Below are 23,296 nucleotides of genomic sequence, written 5' to 3'. Positions count from 1 at the left end.
AATTTAAAATTATTGGCCCATATTAAAATATTTATATCCTACTTTGATACAAGCTAGAAAAAATAAAAATTGGAAGGCATAACTATGCAAATTTGTTAAAACGACAATACCACGCATTTAATTGAAATTAAAAACACGCAGTTACATAATAATACGGAAACAGAACACATTACATTGTCCACAGACAACAACAACACGATACGGAAATAGAAACTAGTATGATCCAACAATACAATATCAGTTAACCAGCAATATATCATCCATGTTATTCCTCATTATCATCGGAATCATCATCATCTTCATTGATGTTCCAGGTGTGGGAGTCGATGAACGCCTTCATTTTCTGCAATTCCCTCGTTGCCTTCAAATTTTCGCACTGCAACTCACGAATTTTTGCACTATGGTCTATATTTTGTAAGGTAATTACTTCTCTAAGAGCTTCAATGAGAACTGTTGCACGGGATTCAAGCGGTTCTTCTATCCAATGTTCGTAAATGCAAACATCGTCGGGGTATTTGATAAAATGCCTTCCTGCGTCAGTACCATTCCAGGTAATGCGCTACAACATCGATTTTTTCATAATAACAGTTTTTTCAAATGTGGCAGTGGAAACATAATTACTTTTGACGAGTGTTACTCAATGAGGTTTTAGTTCTCTAATTATAGGTGATTTAGTAAAGAATAAATAGATTAAAAATATTATCAATAGCAGCAAGCGATGTTGAATGAACCTTCACGTGTTGAAGTTACTATACAATTACAGTTAATATTTTAAAACTTCAATACAAACCGTGGGTAGTCTTTTCAAATTAATTCAAAAGAAATCATGTGACCTCTGATGTAATTCATACTTGCAACTATTCATGACAACATAAAGCAAATTGATTCTGCAATATTGAAATATTTAATCACAAAGTGATATGACAAAACAAAACTATGATAAAGTATAAGATAAGATTTAGATGTAAGGGGATACGTTTGCATGTGCATCCTGTTGTGATAAATTGCTTGCACATCTACAACAAATTGATGATGTGATAATACAAAAAAATGGATGACCAAAAAATCTAATGGAATAAGATGTGAATTCAAATGGATTCGTACTTGCATGTTACTTATCATATACTATAACTGATAAAAGTAACTACCAAAAAATCACTAATAAAAGTAACCACTGAAATATTATCAACAACAACAAGCGATGTTGAATCTTTATTCACGTGTTGAAGTGACTATGCAGTTAAAGTGAATATTTTCAAATAGTGAGTAGTCATTAATTGAAGAAGAATGCAAGTGACTTCTCCTGTAATCCAGATAACGTAAAGAAAATTGATTCTGTAATGTTGATAATATACAAAAAGTGGATTACCAAAAAATCTAATGGGATACGATGTGAATCCAAAGGGATAAGGTTGCCTTCAATGTTTGCCTATAAATACCAGTTTCTAATTGTCAATTCTAACATAAGTTTATAATCTCATTTACATTTATATTAACCATTATTGTTAAGACTGTCAAACGGATAATTCAGATACGGATCTGCCTCTATCCGGATCCGGGTCTAAATCCGAAAATCTGCATCCGTATTCGAATCCGAAAATATTTAATGAATAATATCTGAATCCGGATCCAACATATACTATCTGGATACGGATAATATCCGTATCTGAATCCGATTTTCAATCAGTTTTTTTATTTTTATATTAAAAATTGGAAAAAAAATTGAAAAAAAATATAATAAAAATTAAAAAAAATTAAAATTAAAATAAGAGTTAAAGCGATTTAATCATATTTTAATTTATTCAAAATTATTTTATATATATATTTTTAATATATTTGTTATCTTTAAAATGTTGAACTCAATTATTTTTTTATATATGTCTATACTATGCCTATATCGGTATCTGTATCCGCAATCGTCGGATTCGAATACAGATAATATTTGATTTATTTTTTATACGAATAATATCCGCTTTATTTCGGATACAAATGCGAATTTTTCGGACGAATATAGGATTTTTAAATTTTTTTGACAGCCTTAATTGCTGTGATGGAGAGGCAAGAGATGTGTTTTTGTGGTGTGGAACCGGAGCTATGTAATATGTGGACCGGCGAATACGCCGGTAGGTGTTGGGAGCAATGTGCAAGTCGGACATGTGCTAACTTTGTTTGGCTCGATGAGCCGCTGACAGGACGTGCTTTGGAAGCTTTTCACCAGCTTTACAAGGAGATGGACAGGAAACACTATGACATGAAGATGGAATTTCGGGCATATTATCAGGAGAAGTTAGTTGTGATTTGTGCTCATGTGGTGGAGATGGTGGGGGGGGGGGGACACTATCACCGACGCTCAAATTTGAAAAATTCGAAGGTGGGATTATTTATAGTTGCTTTGAAGTTGAAAGCTGTATTTTCAAGTATTGTTGCTTTGAAGTTGTTATAATTTCTATTTTCCTTTCGTTATCTAATGGTTTTCATTAATGTAATGTGTTATTATCCAAATCGTATTGTAACGTTATGTTGAAGAAGTAAAAGTTTTATTCTTGGATTACTCTCTTTGATTAAAAACACCTGCAAATGAGGTTGTCTATAAAACAACATTATCATATATTATCATATATGGCGTTCCTAACTTGAGAAAACAAAAAAATTCCTATTAAACCATTTTTGCTAATGTAAACTTAACTATACTATATTTGCTAGTTTTTTATCGTTTCATACCATAAAAAAATGGAGCGTAGTAATTTGTACTATGTCATTCTATATATTTATAATTTTAAATTTAGTATGCTCAGTATTTGAAAAATATATTTTTCCAATTTACTATTATAATACCCCGACTTTTCAGACAATAAAATACACTTAAATATCATACTAAAATTATAATTTTATTCGTGCTTAAAAAAAGTATCAAATAAGCCAACAAGATTTTTAAATCAAAAACGGAAATAGTATCATATATCTGAAAATAAAGCAAATCCAAAGAGACGCAACTCTAAAATAAAAAAATATCACTGTAATATTATTACAAATAAGCTCAAGCCAAATTCATTTCATTGTCGGTTCAAAAAGTAGCACCTGCAAATTTGTAAGTAATGAGTCAACAACCCAGCAAAAAAAACATTTTTTTACAAGTGCATCAAGTGGTTCATAATTTTTATAAAACCAAAATCATTGTCCAAAATCCATAAAACATAAGTTAATTTCACAGCTTGCTAAGGTCACAAATATCTGGTGATATAGTATCATAGGTTCATAATTAAGTCAATAATGCGCCCCTTACTAAAGTATCATAAAATGTGCGCTGTCGAAGACATCATATAAAGTTAGGAAGAAATCGTGATCGTAATTTAGTAGGATAAGGAAAACACGAAGAAGGTAATAGAAGTTATTTTTTACTAATGTATTTGTTGTAGGTACTCTTTGAAAAATTTCCTCCTTGAGTTGGTCAGGGAGGGGGATATCCGTGAAAAGTTCGAAGGCCTCTAGGGTTAAGCTTGATGTTGAAGGTCTCCTATTGTATTCAACGGGTGTTCTCTTTGGGGATGCGGGGTTAACTTTGGTGTGTGTTTTGAAAACCTTGTTCTTGTTCTCAACAAGTGTCCTCGTTGGAGAATTTTGAAGTTATCATGCACTTTGCACCCAAAAGTTTGGGATCACCTATCATGTTATTTGGTGGGTTATCCTCATTCGGGGGACAGGGATGTGTTTGGTATTTGGGATGAATCGTGAGTACCCCTACGTTCGTAATCAAGGGAGATAACTACTAGTGGGTATAATCTTTGCACAGGGAGATGCACTATATGTGAAATTCTGCGATTACGAATAAGCCTTGGATTTTTGTGGTTGGGCCTCATAATTGGCTATTCCTAAAACTAGTAGTAGACGATTTCTCGTAAATTTCGGGATGAGAAATCTAAACCCATTAAATTTTTTATACCCCATTAAATCTACTCACTTTTCAGGAGAATAATCACCGTCTTAGATTTTATTTCCGTGACGAATCTCAAACTTGTTATCAAATTTTTCAGTCGAAAACCATCATTAATTATTGCTCTTGAAGTACCAAGTCTACCAGACTACGAAGAATCTATCCTTTCTTCTCAAGTCTGAACACAGCAGTGTAATTTCTCGCGACCGCATTGACAAACATAAAAAATACTCCTAGAAGTTTAAAATAGAAACTAACAAAAGTATTTGTCCCAAGGGTGTATCACCTGCCACTAGTTTTTTTTATCGAGGAGGTAAACTTTAAAAACATCTGTGTGTCTTTGTACTCTGGAAAACTAGAATGAATACTATTAATACCAAATCAACAACTCGAAACCTGATGAGGTTGAACAGGTACACAGATATAAAATTGGCTCAACCCAATTTAATATATGTGTTATGTTTTTTTTAGCTCAAAAGCTACAAATATGTTGTTGAACACCTTTTGTAGCCGATGCAAAATGCAGTACTAGGTCTGGCTAACTTCGCTTAATTTATACATATTACTTGAATAAAACTAAGGGGACCTTGAAGGATTCAAATGAGCTTTCAGTTGCCACATGTCAAGCTTCTAGATCTAAAAATTGGTGCGAAATTGTGATTCAATTAGAAGCAGAAAGCCTAGAGAATTTGACCTTTCCATTGTTGCTAGTGCGACTAGACCAAGCTTTCTTAAGGCTTGTCCCGCAATTTATTTTGACAACCTCAACTATTTGAGGCCTTATCTTTTCATCTTTAACAGATTTCCTATGTATAGAGACATTTTTTGAAGCAGACATAGGAATGTCATAACTAGTATGCCTCATGTTGTGCGTCTTTCGTTGAATCTTTGCCTCTGTTCTTTGATCAGTACTTCTCATAGTGTTTGAGGGTTATATAGAGTTTGTTTTCTGGACTCGCCACAAGACACTGCAACTGGGAAGCTTTGAGTGTTTTTCTTACGAGACACATGATTGCTTGATGAGCGTGCGAGGTCATCTAGTTCACGAGTCATCAGAGTGCTCACCTGGCCTGTAGCCCCTACTTTGATGGACCCTGCTTTACTTCTAATGTTATCCACTTTATTGGCCATGTATTATCCGAAGTTCGAATTAGCCTTCGTAGCTGGATTCTTTACAATAAGACTGGATTTCAGCAGCTTTTGGTAAACCAGACCTAAAGAAGAGTTAGTTTTATGAGAACTCAACTGAGAAGGGAGATCTTATCTTAATAAAAATCATCAGGTATTTTACTTTATTTTTGAGTGAAACTAGACAAATAAAGAGCACTCAGCTATAGATTGCATACACAGGCAATTCAGCTTAACCAATTTGGTGAGTGATCGATCACAAATAGCTAAAAATCTGGATATTCCTTGATAGATTAGAACTCAATTCACAAGTGAAGTGTGAAAACTGGGTCGAAAACAATTAAGGCAAGAACTACATAATGCAGCCAGATGATTTTAGGCTTTAGCTACGTGATATCCATCAGAATTCAGAAACTGCCAATCTGATTGATTTGTGTGATTTCCAGTGATTTATATGAGAACACGAAAAAATGCAAGGGAATGCAGGTCTTACAAGTAAATAACACATCTGTCTAAGACACAGTATAAATGGATAATCAAAATAAAAATTAAGCATGAGTTTTTGATTCTCTCTGGTATTCTAATAAAGAGGCTCTTGATAACCATGTAGGAAATACTATACGTAATCATGGCTGGTGACTACATCTGAAATATGTAACTGTAAAACAAATTGAACATGATGACATAATGATGTTGATGCTGAAGATGAGGTGAGGATGAATTAATACATACCTGCAGAAGCGAAGAGCTATAGAGTTGATTTCTTGCTGCTAAAAAAGACTTGGTCAAGAGCTTAGGAAGCGCAAATGTTTTTCTTGGAGAAGAATCAATGACAGGTAGATTTATTCTCTGTTATCTAGACCGGCTAAACTCCATGTTCAACTTTTGTTTAATCCCACACCATCTGTAATTGCATGTTCTCTACATTAAACCACCGGCCTATATCTAGATACTGAACAATATATCTGTGCATACATCTGTTTTGTTTTTATATATTAGACAGACACATGCAACAACTTCTAAGGTATATAAAGGCGTGTCAAATAAGCCGTTGAGCACTATCATGACATTGTCATAGCTTGTGTTTTAACTTGCTAGCCCACTTGAATATTTAGTTTGAAAATACCTAAATTTATAAGTCGTTCGTCTAAGTACTGCAGTTGTGATCTCATGAGAATTTTACTTGTATATAAGCAGGTTTGAAAGATGTAATGTAAAATCCATCGACTAAACATATGACCTCACACACACACACATATGGCACGCCAAGAATGTACTTAAGTTAAAAGTATTTGATCTCCTGAGCTTGGTAAACTCTGAGGTAGACAAATCATAAGAATTTTTATTATAGAACTCTGATGAATCTACAAAGATATTTATATATTGGCTGCAGATTTTCAAGAAAGACCCCCTCATCATAGGACAGACTTTTCTTGCACTTGCTAAATAGGAGGTAAATACAGTTGTGATGGAGTAGGACATATCCCAGTTATATTTCAGCAATAGCATATATGTAATGTTGTAACTATGGTATTCCTCTAATCTTTGAGCAAAAGTGGTTCATTATTGTTCCTATTATCCCACTTATCCAATCTCTTTGTAGCTAATTCCACCTGCAAATTCCAATGTTCAAACACATTATTAACCAGAATATAAAGATTAATAAGTAATTTAACTCGTAAATTGCTTCATACAAACCTCTCTTTTCCAGTCTGTCTTGTATGTAACCCATATTAGGATAAGGGTTTGCATTGTTGTGCCGCCAATCATACCAGACCATATTCCCTGTACCAGACATCCATCACAGTAAATTAAAACTTGTACATATATGATCATCCCATTTGTTTAGCTTTATGCTGTAGTTATATTGGTTGATGATATTCTTTTAATTACCTTAGCACCCATGTCAAAGTAGAAACCAAGTAAAACGCCTAAAGGGATCCCTACGGCATAATAACATCCCACATTTACATATGCCACAAAAGCTTGCCATCCGCATCCAACAGCCACACCTTCAAAATTCAATTCAAATCACATTTAAATCATCTGTAAATTTGTCATTATCTGGAAGTCAGTCATCTAAGTGTAACGATGCATATGTATTAACCTAAACATATGTGTCGTAGAAATAAGTACTCCTTGTCACACTTCATGGTGTTGGAAGAGCTAGAACTTAACATAGCAACAGAGTTCATTTGACTCGGTTTTAAGTTAAGCAATAAGCATAAGACTATAAGAGCATGACATGTATTAAGTAATCATCATTGGCCTTACGGTGTTGAGAGAGCTGGAAATTAACATGTATTAGTAGAATTATGTATGTAAAGGAAAACATTTTTACCTGACAATACGGGTTGGATTCCATTAAGAACAAGGCCAGTGGCCAGAAGCGGGCAGAGATCTGATACAGCATTAGCAACATGTTCGCCATCAGTGAATGCATAGCTTATAGAATCGCGCAGTAGTAGCACCACTATTGCAGCTATGACATTTATGAGAAAAGACACCGTGTTCACTATTACTACTGAAAATGCTGCTGTCTTTGGATGTCCAGCTCCAAGCTCATTCGCCACTCTTACACTGTCATATATAATCAGTTTAATTTGATTGATCATGTCTCTATATATCTAAACTAAGTGCTGTACAAATACTAAGGGAACTTTACCTTGCTGCTGCATTAAAACCACATGAGATTGTAAATACCCATCCATTTATTGTAGTGCTGCAATTGTCACCATTCAAACATCTCAGATAATTACATTATTTATCAGAGGGATTATAAAGATCCCATTTGGCTATAAGAAAAAGAAGCTAAAAGGTACTTCTTGCAACCAATATTAATCTGTGAGTGGGAAACCAAAATGTCGCGAAAAAGGACTATATCTTGCAGGGATTTCATATTACTTGTAAAATTTTCTTACCAAATAGCAAGAGAATCCAAAGCTAGTTCAGGTCTTTTAAGCAGGCCAGCCAACAGAACTAGAATCTGAAAGTACCACACCTCTAAGCACAGCATAACTGCTGAAGCAGCTGATAGCTTAAAAAAGGACCAGAGCCCACGAAATGCTTTGGTGCTAAACCCAGTCCATGTATGCTTGCACAATGGACTTTTCAATATATAAATAATCTGGCCCACGACAACTACCCACCAAGTAAAGCTCAGCACGAGTGATGAGCCCAATAGTCCAAATCCAAACTTATATATAGTAATGTAAGTTAAAATAAGATGTAGAACCAGGGTGGCTGCTGATATATATGCACTTGGTTTCACAATGCTCTGAGCTTGTAAAAATTTTTGTATAGGAAAGTTTATCGCATATGCGAATATTTGAGGAATGAGGCCAAAGATGAAGACAGCAGCAGCTGATGCAATCTCTTCCGACTCGCCAAGTAAAATAAGAAATGGCTTGGAGAAAATATAGATGACAGTGAGGAGAACACTAGTCAGAGTAAGGAGGATAAATGATCTTTGAAGATAAATGCCTAGCATGTCATATTTGTGTGCTCCATAAGCTTGTCCACAGAGTGTTTCAACCGCGCTGCCCATTCCTATCTATCCATAATCAAAATAACTAATAAATTAGTTTGCAGAGTAATCAAATTGTTCAATGTGATCGTCACTGTGTGACATATCATATGCTGTGCAGGGGTGTGTGCGCGCACTTGTGAGTGGATGTCTTGTAAATGATTCATTTTCATGATAGCTATTCTTTAATAATTAGCACAGTTGTCATAGTATCAGATTAGTCAATTACAACATAATCATATCTAGCCTCTGCAAAGTAGTTGAAATCTTATGCTATATTAAATATATTTTAAAATGTAAGAATATTGCTTTTCTAATTATTATTTTTTTGAAAGGCAGGCATATATGCCTTTAGCAGAATCCTCTTGATCTTACATTAGTCTCCAATTTTAAACCTCTTATTATAAACAGGAGTGTATGATAGATAGACTACATTGATGGGATAGATCTCTAAACATGATTAGAGTATTGCTTATCATATATATATGTTTGTTTGATAATTTTAGCAAATTAGTGATCGGACTAATTTAAACAGCATTATCTAACCCTTGCAAATTACTAATCCATTAAATTTTATGTATACAATTTACAAACAGTTAAAAGTTATAAAATGTCAGTTCCGGTTAATTACTCTTAATAGAAATTTTACAAACAGTTAAAAGTTATAAAATGTCAGTTCCGGTTAATTACTCATAATAGAAAATTTTACTCTGACTAATGACTTTATATGGAGCTGGAATAAGAAGCAGAGAAGATGATAATCAGAAAATTAACAAGTAAACAGAAGATTTATAAAGACTGTTTCAATCATTTAATCCAATTATTAGCAACAACCTGAGCATATTTTTCTAACCAAGTCCTATGAAGTCCTGTTCTGCAATGATTCATTTTCGCCTTCTTTCTAATATTTCCAAGTTGAAAAGATTGTTTCCATAATAATCTCAAATAAAACAATCATTTTATCAAATTAAGTGACCTTTTCTTGATCATATCTTAAATTATTTACCCTTCCATCATATACGTTTTTAGTATTTTTCTCGATATACTGATGTAACCTATCATTTGATACGAAAGGAGGATGTATATAGAATAAGTACCGTACCAACAGACCATACGCGAATGTTTGAATGCCATTGTTGCCCAGAGAGGCTGCAGCAAGCTCGAGATTGCCAATATGACCCGCAAATACTTGAGTAGACATGGACATGACATAGTTGATCATGTAACATATGATTGCTGGAGCTGCTAAGTTAAACATAAGCCTCAGTTCAATCCATGTAGCTGACATAAATCTCTCAAACAACGGTGCATCACCCTCCGATAATATATGTTCCAATTCACTGCTCGACTCAGCATCGAGTTTTTCCGATGATCTTAACGTTAATATTGTTGTTGTTTGATCAATGGAGGATATGAGCTTATATGTACCAGTCTCTGTTATCTCCATTGGACTCGGCCTAGCGAGCGCTGAAGAGATTTGATGCTAGGCTAGCTCAAGCACAAATGCACAATAGAGCAATGTGTTTATATATTGAATTAACATCAGGGGTCATTGAATACAGTTGTGACCCCAGCTGTCTACCACCGTAGAGTGTGGTGCATTTAAATTTCTAAAAAAAAGTGTTTGATGCATAAAATTAGATATAAAATTTTGTAAAAAATGAGATGCGTTAATTTTTAATTCAATTTTTAATTGAAATGACCATCTATTCACCTTAACAACCCAAATCAAAATATACCACATTAATTGTCATATAATTTTGTTCCCATTTTTGTACTCACTACACTCCATATTACAATTTGTGAAAAAAATTTGATCTTTTTTGACAATTAGATGTTAGCTATAACGATTTGAAATGAATATTTTAACTAGCTAATTTAGTTAGCTATTTTAATTAGCGGATTGAATTTAATTATTTCGAATAAAATTATTTGATAAATAGATATTTAAATTAGTTTTTTGTACTATGAAATTGAAAAAGCTCAAAATTAGTTTTTTGGATTAAAAAACTATTTCAAAAAGTAAATTATCAAACACCAACATTAGGGATTTAATTAGATCAAATCTCTAGTTTATTTCGAAAAGCTATTTTTTTTTTATCAAAAAACTAATTTCCAAACACAGCCAATATATTGAGGATATTGTTAATCATATTAATGTGATTTTAATTTTATTTCATTGTTACTTCTATTTTCATAGTTCTAACTTTTTCAAATGGTACTCGTTTTCGGGCCAGAATTCTTTAATTACGTATTAACATCAGAAAAATTTAACTAGTGACATAGGCGGTCCAAAGAAATAGTAAAGAGAACATAAAAATATTGAATTGCTTATTGGTTAATAAGAGGAAGCATATGGGAGAAATTAATATTCATCGTTCTTTTTAATATTTAATGATAATTTATTTTATTCTTTACTTTAATTTTTTATTAGAAATATAAAAATTGGTGTTACTTGAAATTAGGGATAGATATTGGGTGTTTGGATGTGCGATCCCCGGAACGCTAATTCACTCCCAAAATCTACCTCGATCCTTGAATGTGGAATTTTTTTTCTCCGATTACCATCCTGAACAGGGAACAGTTAATTGGAGATTGTAATATTTATTAACTAAATAAAATTTTACATATTTTTGATACATTTAAATAAAATAATTTAATAAATCATAATATATAAATATATCTATTCTAAGGTTGAGCGAGAGTCAAATTCATGAACTGGATAACAGAGAATAAACTCTTGAACTATTCAACCGTGCTCGAATATAAATGTATTCATATAAAAGAAATTTAAAAATGTAAACTTTATTAATATACATTATATTTATTGATAACAATTTAATTAATATGCACAAGAATCATTATTTATTTATATTAAAAATGATATCGGAAATCGAGGTCGGCGGAGGTATACCAATCCTTGATTCCTGAATTTTTTATACATTTTCCAATCCTAAACTCGAAAATTTTCCCGAATCTCCGATAGCGTTGAGTAAAAATTCTCCAAACCGAATAATTTATGTTCTATTTTGATTTTGATATCCAAACCGATCGAAATAATCGAAGTGATCCAAACATTTATCTTGATCATTAATATACATGTATGAGTAATTGTAAATAATGATAAATTATAATAAAAAAAATGACCAAAATATGTAAAAGATTGAACATATAAAATTATCAACATAAAGACCTTTTAAAAAAATGAGATTTTAATCTTTATATATGTATTATGATTACATTCTCTTTATTTTTATTCATAAAAACTACAAGAATTACGTTTCTATGATCTTATTACCCTCTTTTTATTTGTAAAGTTCTTGTAATTTATATATCCTATTTAAAATATGATTAAAAGTTAATATATTGATCAATAAATCAAATTTTCGAATCTTATTTTTTAAGTTCAAGCTTAAGATTGTTGAAATTTTATATTGATAAAAAAATGATTTAAACCAAAATCAAGCCGTTTTAAACGAATTATTACTTAACAGTTTGATTCGGATTGAAACTTATGAAAACCCATAAATACAATTGGGTTCGCTTTGGACAAATCACCCAATACTCAACCCTAATCCCTGATAATCAGTTTCTTTTAATAATTTTTTCCGTCACAGATCTGAATTTTTTTCTGAATTTCTGATCTGATTCAGGTCGGGAGGGAATGGGACTGGGAGGGTAAAATGGTCATCACGCGTGAAATGAATCAAACTCACTGGATAATAATAAATTAGTAAAAAAATGTAGCTTACTGCAAAAAAGTGAAATAGATGAGGTGAGCTGGAGGAGTATATTTGATCCTGGAAAAGTTGGAGCCAAATGATTGTTCACGAGTCCGTGACTTACACATGCAAGGTTAAATTTTTTTTAAAAAAAATGAAACACTTTCATCGAATGACAGTATGACAAAATACAAACGAATAAATAGTTGCGTGAAAACTATATGTCTCGAGTTATTTGGAAAATGAAACGTATTATGTCAGACAATTTGGTTTTAAGTGACGACAGTACATTTTTATACTTATCAAATTGTAACAGAATATATTATATTTTGAGATTAAAACAAAACATAAGTTAGGTCTGATCAAATTTCACGTGGACTACGGACTCAAACATTTGATGACTACTCTACTTGTGAGATAATATTTGTTTTCACTAGTTAGCTACAGTTTTTCCTGGAAGGGAATTGCATATAAGTTATGACCGTCCCTTGGTATCTGAGAAGACTATTTTTATGTTTGTCTTCATGTACCGGTGATATGATTAGATTCAATTTTCAGTGAACGCTTTAATTTAAGCAAAGGGGTCCTGCCCTGAGATGATGTGGTAGTACTCGCACGAATTAGTGGAGATACGTGTGATCCAGTTCTGATACCGAAATACGCATAATCGAATCCGAACGCCAGTTTATAAAAAAAGGAAATTAATAGTATCATATAAACATACTGTCTAATAGACACACACACGCATGGATACAGTACTGAAATACGCATGTGAACAATAATAGACAACAAGGTGAAATTAAGATTCTATAGTACTCGTGTAGTTCCAGTGCAAACGCACTTCCTAAAAACCAAACAATATTACGTAGGAAGAATCAAAATGACCCATATAAAACCACTGATAAGTATAACTGAATGAAAAGATGTTGAATACCATTCCTCCAGAGATGCTGTTCTTTCTTTTATTGGGACGTATATTATCTTCCTTGCCCATATTTGAGAAGGGAACCTTTTTCTTTACTTTGTTCAACTAGTTCTGACGTAGGGTCACTCTGGAATCAGTTGTTCTTCAGAAGGTGCGGTTTCTTGCGGTGTACAATGTTCGGCATAACTGAGAAAGCTACAATAAGTAAAGTTCTATATTTAAATTACCAATTTGCACAGATCCTACAAGTTTTCGACCTCTTAACTTGCAGTTAAATACAATCAAACTCACGTATTGAAACGGCTATGATGTTCTATATAGAGTACTACCAGCTATAACTAATCAAATTCTGAGTAAGCACTAGAAAGTTGGACATATATTACACGAATTTTAGATCAGTTATACAATTGTGGATTGATCAGCCTAGTAGAAGTAGATGTCAATAACAACAGCAAAGTTCAGCATATAATGCAATGAGAATGATGGCACTACGCAAAGGGGTGCCAATGTTAGACGAAATCTTAACACTGAGCTCCAATAACCCCCCCCCCCCCCCCAACAACCTCCACCTGAAACGAGGCAACAGAAAGAATTATTTTGTGCTTTACTTTCTTTCCATCAAAGCTTGAAATTTGATTCAGAAACCCACCCTGAAATTGTGCATCCTCTAGGGCTTAGCTGAGTGTATTTTCTTTTTTTAAAGCTTACAGCTGAGAGGCTCAAAGGAACATATAATGCCGCAAACTAACAATTAGATCACTTACTTTATAATTAAATTTCCGAATGACACACCCCTATGGTTTAAAATTTGAAATAAACTTGTTCTACCCTATGTTACTCCGACCCTTTATTTCACCTTCGAGTACCCGTGTCAGATACTCGACACTCGAATTTGGGCACTCGGACTTGGACACGTATTTTAGGCAAAAAACATGTATATTATATAAAATATTGCCGAGTCCGAGTAATATAGCTTCTACCAGTAAAAGCATGAAAATCAGAAAATAACAATGGTATCAAGATCTCAACAAAAATGTAAAGAAATCAGCAAATGGTCCGCCATACCGTCTTTGTAAAAAGACAGTGCAGAAGGGTCAAGAAAAAAATTTATGTATATTGACTTCCATCTCTTAGTCAGATCTGCGTTAATCGCTTTTGCACTATACTCTGACTAGGGAGCAAGTTGTTAGTGGCCTCCGCAGTTTTGTTGATCATGTACGAGATGTCATGTATACCTCAGTCCCAAGCTGCCATGCACCTTGTGACCTTTATTTATAACTAGTAGATAACCTGCTAAACACGGGCAGAGATGAAAATATCAATATTTAATAATGATTATAAAATTTTATTTTAATTTTTTTACTAAAATATATAATAAATAAAATTGTACGATTATTGCAATTTTTATTTTTAAATTATATGTAGTTTTCATTAATTCAAATCTTATTATAACAACAAACTCAACGTTATTATGTATCAATTGTTCAAAAAGACCTAACTAATATTTTACATCAAAACTTTAGTCGCGACAGGATTGATGGATAATTTAACAAAAAATTAAATCAACAGCACTAAGTAATTGCATATTAAATTTCTTATTGTTAGCTGAATTTGTGTTTTTATATAGTTTGTAATTGCATAATTTTTTCTTATAAAATATTCATTATGTATGTATAAATTTGTAATTGGTGCTAAAATAGCATTATGTAGATATGAATCTAAAAATTATAATGTATTTACGATTTTGTTTATATAAAAACTATATAAATATGTGGTATATAAGATTAAAAAAACGGGTAAAGTATTACATATAGAATTATAAAGTCATATATGAATAAAAAAGAATAAAAATGGTATATTTAGAGATATAACAAGATTTAAAAAAGGGTGAAACCAAAAATTCATAAAACCGAAAAGAGCTGAGACCAAAGTATCCCTTAAAAATAATTTCCTTATTAATTAATAATAACACTGTTTAAAAGATTCCATTTTATTATTTTAATAAAAATTAAAAAAGAATTCTACGAAAAATAGAAATATCGTAATTATAATATGATTCCAATCTATATTTTGTTAAAAAATAACATACAAGGGGTGAAACCAAAATACGCCGTAACCGTACTAAGATAAAACCGAGTACCCTATCAAGAAATAATTTGGAGTTCTACAAAAATAGAATTGTAATCATATTACAGTTTGAACAATTTTATTATTTTTTAGTGGTGAAACCAAAATACAATTTTTTATAATATTCATACCATTTTATTAAAATGGAATTCTACCAACAAATTAAAAAATTCTAAATTAAAAAATTTCAATTTAAACGCATGGCCTATTTACTTGGTCGTGATTTATATTTCTCAAAACTATTTAGTTAAACTAATTTATGAACTTCTTTATTTTAAAATATAATTAAAAATATGATTCAAACCTATAAAAATAATAAAAAATTATGTCTTATAAAAAATATAAAAATGAGTAAAAATAATATATATACAATTATAAGTCATATAGGAATGAAAAGGGATAAAAATAATACATTTGGAGTTATAAAAGATAAAAGGTGAAACCAAAAGGTGGTGTAACTAAAAAATAAGTGAATATGTTTCGTTTATTAATAAAGAAAAACGGGTAAAAATAATACATATAGAATTATAAGTCATGTAAGAATCAAAAAGGATAAAAATATTACACCTAGAGTTACATCATGTATCATAAAAACAAAAAAATAAAAGGTGATGGAACCAAAAAATAAGTGAAAACAAAGTATCACTTAAAAAAATTTATTAATAAAGAAAAATGGGTAAAAATACTATATATATATATAGAATTATAAGTGAATCAAAAAAGATAATAATAATACAATTAGAATTAGAGTTATAAATAAAACCAAGTACCCTATCAAGAAATAATTTGGATTTCTACGAAAATAGAATTGTAATCATATTAAGGTTTGAACAATTTTATTATTTTTTAGTGGTGAAACCAAAATACAATTTTTTATAATATTCATACCATTTTATTAAAATGGAATTCTACCAACAAATTAAAAAATTCTAAATTAAAAAATTTCAATTTAAACGCATGGCCTATTTACTTGGTCGTGGTTTATATTTCTCAAAACTATTTAGTTAAACTAATTTATGAACTTCTTTATTTTAAAATATAATTAAAAATATGATTCAAACCTATAAAAATAATAAAAAATTATGTCTTATAAAAAATATAAAAATGAGTAAAAATAATACATATACAATTATAAGTCATATAGGAATAAAAAGGGATAAAAATAATACACTTGGAGTTATAAAAGATAAAAGGTGAAAACAAAAGGTGGTGGAACTAAAAAATAAGTGAATATGTTTCATTTATTAATAAAGAAAAACGGGTAAAAATAATACATATAGAATTATAAGTCATATAAGAATCAAAAAGGATAAAAATATTACACCTAGAGTTACATCATGTATCATAAAAAAAGGTGATAGAACCAAAAAATAAGTGAAAACAAAGTATCACTTAAAAAAATTTATTAATAAAGAAAAACAGGTAAAAATACTCTATATATATATAGAATTATAAGTGAATCAAAAAAGATAATAATAATACAATTAAAATTAGAGTTATAAATAAAACCAAGTACCTGGGATCAAATTATATTGGAGTTGGGTGCATAATCAGAGATGAATGGGGAAACTTTGTTAGAGCTCGCAGTAATGTGGTGCAGGGGAGGTTTCAACCGAAGGAGGCAGAGGCTATAGGGCTTAAAGAGGCTCTATCTTGGACTAATGAGTGGAGGAGCAACAAGTGTATCTTTGAGTGTGATGCTAAACTTTTGGTGGATGCTGTTAACGGAAGCTCAGGACATACATATTTCCATGCTATTGTTGATGAATGTACTTCTATTTTAAAACACTTTGATGAAGTGTTAGTCTTGTTTGTGTCTAGATCTGCGAATATTGTGGCTCATACATTAGTACGGGCTACTTGTTCTATGCCAGGTCTCAACGAGTGGGTACTTACCGCTCCGGAGAATATCATTTGTATGCTTGATTCTGAAAAGTTATAATGCAAGTGCGTTTTTTTCAAAAAAAACCAAGTACCCTATCAAGAAATAATTTGGATTTCTACGAAAATAGAATTGTAATCATATTAGGGTTTGAACAATTTTATTATTTTTTAGTGGTGAAACCAAAATACAATTTTTTATAATATTCATACCATTTTATTAAAATGGAATTCTACCAACAAATTAAAAAATTCAATCAACAGCACTAAGTAATTACATATTAAATTTCTTATTGTTAGCTGAATTTGTGTTTTTATATAGTTTGTAATTCCATAATTTTTTTTGATAAAATATTCATTATGTATGTATAAATTTGTAATTGGTGCTAAAATAACACTTTGTAGGTATGAATCTAGAAATCACAATGTATTTACGATTTTGTTTATATAAAAACAATATAAATGTGTGGTATATAAGAATAAAAAAACGGGTAAAGTATTACATATAGAATTATAAAGTCATATATGAATAAAAAAGAATAAAAATGGTATATTTAGAGTTATAGCAAGATTTAAAAAAGGGTGAAACCAAAAATTCATAAAACCGAAAAGAGGCGAGACCAAAGTATCTCTTAAAAATAATTTCCTTATTAATTAATAATAACACTGTTTAAATGATTCCATTTTATTATTTTAATAAAAACTAAAAAAGAATTCTACGAAAAATAGAAATATCGTAATTATAATATGATTACAATCTATATTTTGTTAAAAAACAACATACAAGGGGTGAAACCAAAATACGGCGTAAGCGTACTACGTTAAAACCAAGTAAATAATTTGGAGTTCTACGAAAATAGAATTGTAATCATATTACGGTTTGAACAATTTTATTATTTTTTAGTGGTGAAACCAAAATACAATTTTTTATAATATTCATACCATTTTATTAAAATGGAATTCTACCAACAAATTAAAAAATTCTAAATTAAAAAATTTCAATTTAAACACATGGCCTATTTACTTGGTCGTGGTTTATATTTCTCAAAACTATTTAGTTGAACCAATTTATGAACTTCTTTATTTTAAAATATAATTAAAAATATGATTCAAACCTATAAAAATAATGAAAAAATTATAACTTATAAAAAATATAAAAATGAGTAAAAATAATACATATACAATTATAAGTCATATAAGAATAAAAAGGGATAAAAATAATACACTTAGAGTTATAAAAGATAAAAGGTGAAACCAAAAGGTGGTGTAACTAAAAAATAAGTGAATATGTTTCCTTTATTAATAAAGAAAAACGGGTAAAAATAATACATATAGAATTATAAGTCATATAAGAATAAAAAAAGGATAAAAATATTACACTTAGAGTTACATCATAAATCATAAAAACAAAAAAATAAAAGGTGATAGAATCAAAAAATAAGTGAAAATAAAGTATCACTTAAAAGAAATTATTAATAAAAAAACAAGTAAAAATACTATATATATATATATAATTATAAGTGAATCAAAAAAGATAATAATAATACAATTAAAGTTAGAGTTATAACATGAATCATGAAAAGTGATACCAAAAGTGGTGGTACCAAAAAATAAGTGAAACCAAGTACCACTTAAAAGGAGGTTTCGCTTATTAATAAAGGGTACTAAGATAAAACCATAAGATAAAACCAAGTACTCTATCAAGAAATAATTTGGAGTTCTACGAAAATAGAATTGTAATCATATTACGGTTTGAACAATTTTATTATTTTTTAGTGCTGAAACCAAAATACAATTTTTTATAATATTCATACCATTTTATTAAAATGGAATTCTACCAACAAATTAAAAAATTCTAAATTAAAAAATTTCAATTTAGACACATGGCCTATTTACTTGGTCGTGGTTTATATTTCTCAAAATTATTTAGTTGAACCAATTTATGAACTTCTTTATTTTAAAATATAATTAAAAATATGATTCAAACCTATGAAAATAATAAAAAATTATGGCTTATAAAAAATATAAAAATGAGTAAAAACAATACATATACAATTATAAGTCATATATGAATAAAAAGGGATAAAAATAATACACTTGGAGTTATAAGAGATAAAAGGTGAAACCAAAAGGTGGTGGAACTAAAAAATAAGTGAATATGTTTCGTTTATTAATAAAGGAAAACGGTAAAAATAATACATATAAAATTATAAGTCATATAAGAATAAAAAGGATAAAAATATTACACCTAGAGTTACATCATGAATCATAAAAATAAAAAAATAAAAGGTGATAGAACCAAAAAGTAAGTGAAAACAAAGTATCACTTAAAAAAATTTATTAATAAAGAAAAACGGGTAAAAATACTATATATATATATATATATAGAATTATAAGTGAATCAAAAAAGATAACATGAATCATGAAAAATGAAACCAAAAGTTGGTGGTAACAAAAAATAAGTGACACCAAGTACCACTTGAAAGGGGGTTTCGCTTATTAATAAAGGTTATTAATGTAATATTATTACTTATGGGTTAAATATCAAATGGTCATTCAACTGAACGCCATATATCAGTTTAATCATCAAAGTTAACGGGGTATCATTTGAATCACTAAAGTTATAATAAATATCATACATATACCTCAAAATATGTGTTCGGGAATTAAAATTTATTTTATGGAGTTCTATATATTTTTCTTGAATCCTATTACAACCAAATAAAAATGTATGAATTCTAGTATTTTCTATAATATAATAAGATTTTTTAAAATTTATCTACTATTTATTTTTAATTTTGTAGTCATTTGCTTTATTTAAATAAAAATAATTAGTAGATAAATTTTAAAAATCTCAAAAAATCATCTAAAATACTATGAATTTATAACTTTTCATTTGGTTGTAATAAGATTTAAAAAAAATGTTTAGAACTCCATTAAATAAATTTTAATTCTCGAGCACATATGGTATCTGTTTGATATTTATTATTACTTTAGTGATCAAATGATATCCATTAAGTTTGATGATTAAACTGATATATGATCAAACGAATAAATTGGCAAACATAAAGAAGATAGAAAGTACCAGTACTGTATGCATGTTAATGGAAACCAGTATTCAAATCTGGTCACCTTACTAGCTTTTTTCCTAACAAGAATTACCTTGTTTTCTCATTCTCTGACTTGAAGGATGTTAATACTTTCAAAAAACATATTAAGCATCAAGCCATATTCCTACAGAGGCTACTTACTGAAATTTATCATCTGATACTATTTCTGAGACCCTCGATCACTTTTGAACCTAAAGCAATGTTTTCTGTGTGAGACAATTAACAACAGTGCATTTAGTTAGGCAGTGGAGACTGGAGAGTAAAGTTAATGTAGCTATGTGGTATGTGCCAAAGCGGACAGTGCAAGTAAAAGATTTCCCTGAATTAGTACTAAACGTAACATCTTGGCCAGGCCGAATATCACCGAGTTTATTAGGCAAATCAATATTAAACCGCTCATGACCGGTGAGTCCTAGACGTATTTCTAGATCATTACCAGTTTTGGAACAAAGAAAACAATACCCATCCACAGCTTACAATGATCTATCCTCTAACAATTTTTTTGCAATCACAGCTTTGATTGCCACTCACATTATTATATAGTTAACTAGAAAATATGGTGTTGGCTACTTCAGTTATAGATATACAAGCAAAATAATCTAGTGATGCCCAAGATGAAAATCTCACCAGATACATAGGTCCTTTGGAAGCCCAAGCCCTGGAGCTTCCACTTCCATATTCTGCACCGGCCAAGAATAACCCTATCTTGACCAGCAGCCTTGCACCTCTGAATTCCATTTTATTTCTGAAAATGGATTAAAAGCACAATCTTACCTTGAGAGCTGACAAGCATATATGAAAAATAAAAATAAAAATTATACAAAATAAAAATCTGAGGAAAAGCAATGACTTCAATCAACGAACTTACAGCAGCTGCATCAGGCACGTATAGTTTTTCTCCCGTGCAAATGTGCATTGTCTTTGGGCCGCATTTCATAGCTTGTTAACGATGCATATGTTGGCAAAAAAATCCTCTTATTCACTGTATCATCATTACCACAACTACCATATGATTGCCCTTGGTGATAGCCTCACAAGTACTCTTGAACATATCAGGTCATATTTAACAGCCTAAAATATGCAGTACTTAATGTAAAAAACAATCAACAAACTCTTCAAATGGTATGTGCATTAGCACAATTTTACACCTCTGTTACTTCTTCTGTAGACGTCCAAGTATCCCTGAAGTAAACAATCTTACCATCCTTGCCTACTCCAATCAGATCGATTTCAAATTCAATGTCAGCCTGGAAATAGAAATCGACATAACTTAGGTTCAGTCTTTGGACCTAAAAATGTTTAAATGTGGTGCATCCCGGATGTAACAGAGGTAATAGAGAAAAAATGACAAAATTAACAATTTTGGGTGTGCGGGCCAGTTTTAACAATTTTGGGTGCAAGATGATTTTGATAAATAAAAAATATATAGTATCCAGCAAAAACATTGTAGAATCTGAAAAATGACATTGCTAGATTTAAAAAAATATATATTGAGATGGTACAAAACTGCAACAATTCCATTTTCAGATATACCAGCAGCAACTCAATCATCCAAATCCCCAGAATTCCTGATGCAAGTTGTCCATCCATATCCAACAATATGGTGACAAAGATGAAAGAAAATGCTTTGAATTCTCTATGAATTTTCATACAAACAAGCTCTGCAGAGCTATTAGAGCTACAAATCAGTTAGCATAATCCTTCATGCCTGTAAATCAACCTACAATATCCCCTAAGATCAGCCTATCAAATCATATATTATCAGCCTCCAATTAAGCCTAAAAGAGCTGTTACATATCTAAAAACACAGATTTACAGCTATCGCTTGACAACTATAATATATACTAATGATGGTATCTCAGTGAATGTATTGACATCCCCCACCCCTCTTCTTAAATGCTTGTAAATCTAGTAGCATCAGTTTGCCACTAAGAAACTTGGGCCGACTTCTGTGAAAAAATCAGTTGTTTGAAGACTAGTACTAATACGAGGAAGTTTGATAACACCAAGAGTAAATACGACTCTAATCTAATAGAAATCAACTTCAATGTGTTTTCTGCGCTCATGATATACCGCATGGGCAGCGATTTCAATGGCACTTTTTCCATCACCATGGACAGGAATAGGATTAGTTTGAGAAGCTCCAAGCCTGGAAAGAAGGCAGCCATGTAACCATACAATTTCAAAACAAGTTGCAGACATGGATATTTTCAACCTCTATGCAAGATTTAGAGACATGATCTAGCTTCTTACACTTCCAAGTAATCAAGGCAGCTCCAAGAAAAGTCACCATCCAGTTGTAGATCTTCTAGTATCTGCGCATCTAGCCAATCAGCATCACCATATGTTGTCAAATAAAGATAAAAAAAATAGTAGAAAAACGCGTAGGTGACCTAATTAAATACCAAATAATACTTTACTGCAAAAAGATGAAGATATGGAGGTGATTGCATGAATCTTCTAATAATACGGACAACACATGAGATATCAGGCCTTGTAATAATTACGTAGATAAGGCTAACAACCAATTGTCTATATATAAGGATATATAAGGATTGGGCAAAAGATCTCCTTCATCTTTTCAATATTCACCTCCATTGGTGGCAGTAGCCTCCTCTAAACCAGCCAACTCAATAAAATCTTTGACATGTATATGCTGATTTAAGAATACACCTCAATCTCGAAAATGAAGTTCTAGACCATAATAATATTTAATATTCCCAAGATCCTTCATTTGAAATGTACTATGCAACATATTTCTAAGTTTTGATATGAGCACAATATATATCATTGCCACATAGACCAGAAGAAAGAACATACTCGTCGGTGTCTTATGGAATAAAAGAGATGAATAGTATTGGTTTTGTGTAAAGAGAGAAGTTTTTAAGAGTACTGGGAATCTTATCAAACTGTTCTCTATAGATTGCTTTCACCCCTCAAATCTAC

General features: G+C 30.8%; 1 protein-coding gene and 1 long non-coding RNA gene across 2 annotated transcripts; both read right to left on the bottom strand.

The window, feature by feature from the left end:
* Positions 1–6,381: 6,381 nt before the first annotated feature.
* Positions 6,382–10,100, bottom strand: LOC141698139 (protein DETOXIFICATION 40-like). The gene is made up of 7 exons (XM_074502767.1): positions 9,688–10,100; positions 7,981–8,612; positions 7,725–7,781; positions 7,401–7,639; positions 6,953–7,071; positions 6,758–6,844; positions 6,382–6,672 (listed from the first exon to the last, which is right to left on the bottom strand). Exons 1-7 carry the CDS (start codon positions 10,030–10,032, stop codon positions 6,598–6,600), a joined length of 1,554 nt encoding a protein of 517 aa, XP_074358868.1. The 5' UTR covers positions 10,033–10,100; the 3' UTR covers positions 6,382–6,597.
* A 10,867-nt stretch (positions 10,101–20,967) lies between these two features.
* Positions 20,968–22,824, bottom strand: LOC141698586 (uncharacterized). Its single transcript, XR_012565164.1, has 3 exons — positions 22,604–22,824; positions 21,219–22,499; positions 20,968–21,095 (listed from the first exon to the last, which is right to left on the bottom strand). It is a non-coding gene; the product is annotated as an uncharacterized LOC141698586 (long non-coding RNA).
* Between the last annotated feature and the right edge of the window lie 472 nt (positions 22,825–23,296).

The sequence above is a fragment of the Apium graveolens genome, chromosome 11 (genome assembly GCF_009905375.1).
Source record: "Apium graveolens cultivar Ventura chromosome 11, ASM990537v1, whole genome shotgun sequence".
Taxonomy (NCBI): domain Eukaryota; kingdom Viridiplantae; phylum Streptophyta; class Magnoliopsida; order Apiales; family Apiaceae; genus Apium; species Apium graveolens.
The sequence above is the reverse complement of the archived record's forward strand: the minus strand, read 5'-3'. Positions and strand labels throughout refer to the sequence as shown.

Bases quoted from the DNA above. Each gene is read 5' to 3' on its own strand.
- LOC141698139 (XM_074502767.1), bottom strand. From the start codon at position 10,032: ATGGAGATAACAGAGACTGGTACATATAAGCTCATATCCTCCATTGAT. The intron at 7,640-7,724 runs GTAAAGTTCCCT...TATATATGACAG, and splicing joins GGTTTTAATGCAGCAGCAAG to TGTAAGAGTGGCGAATGAGC. The intron at 7,072-7,400 runs GTAAAAATGTTT...TGAATTTTGAAG, and splicing joins AATCCAACCCGTATTGTCAG to GTGTGGCTGTTGGATGCGGA.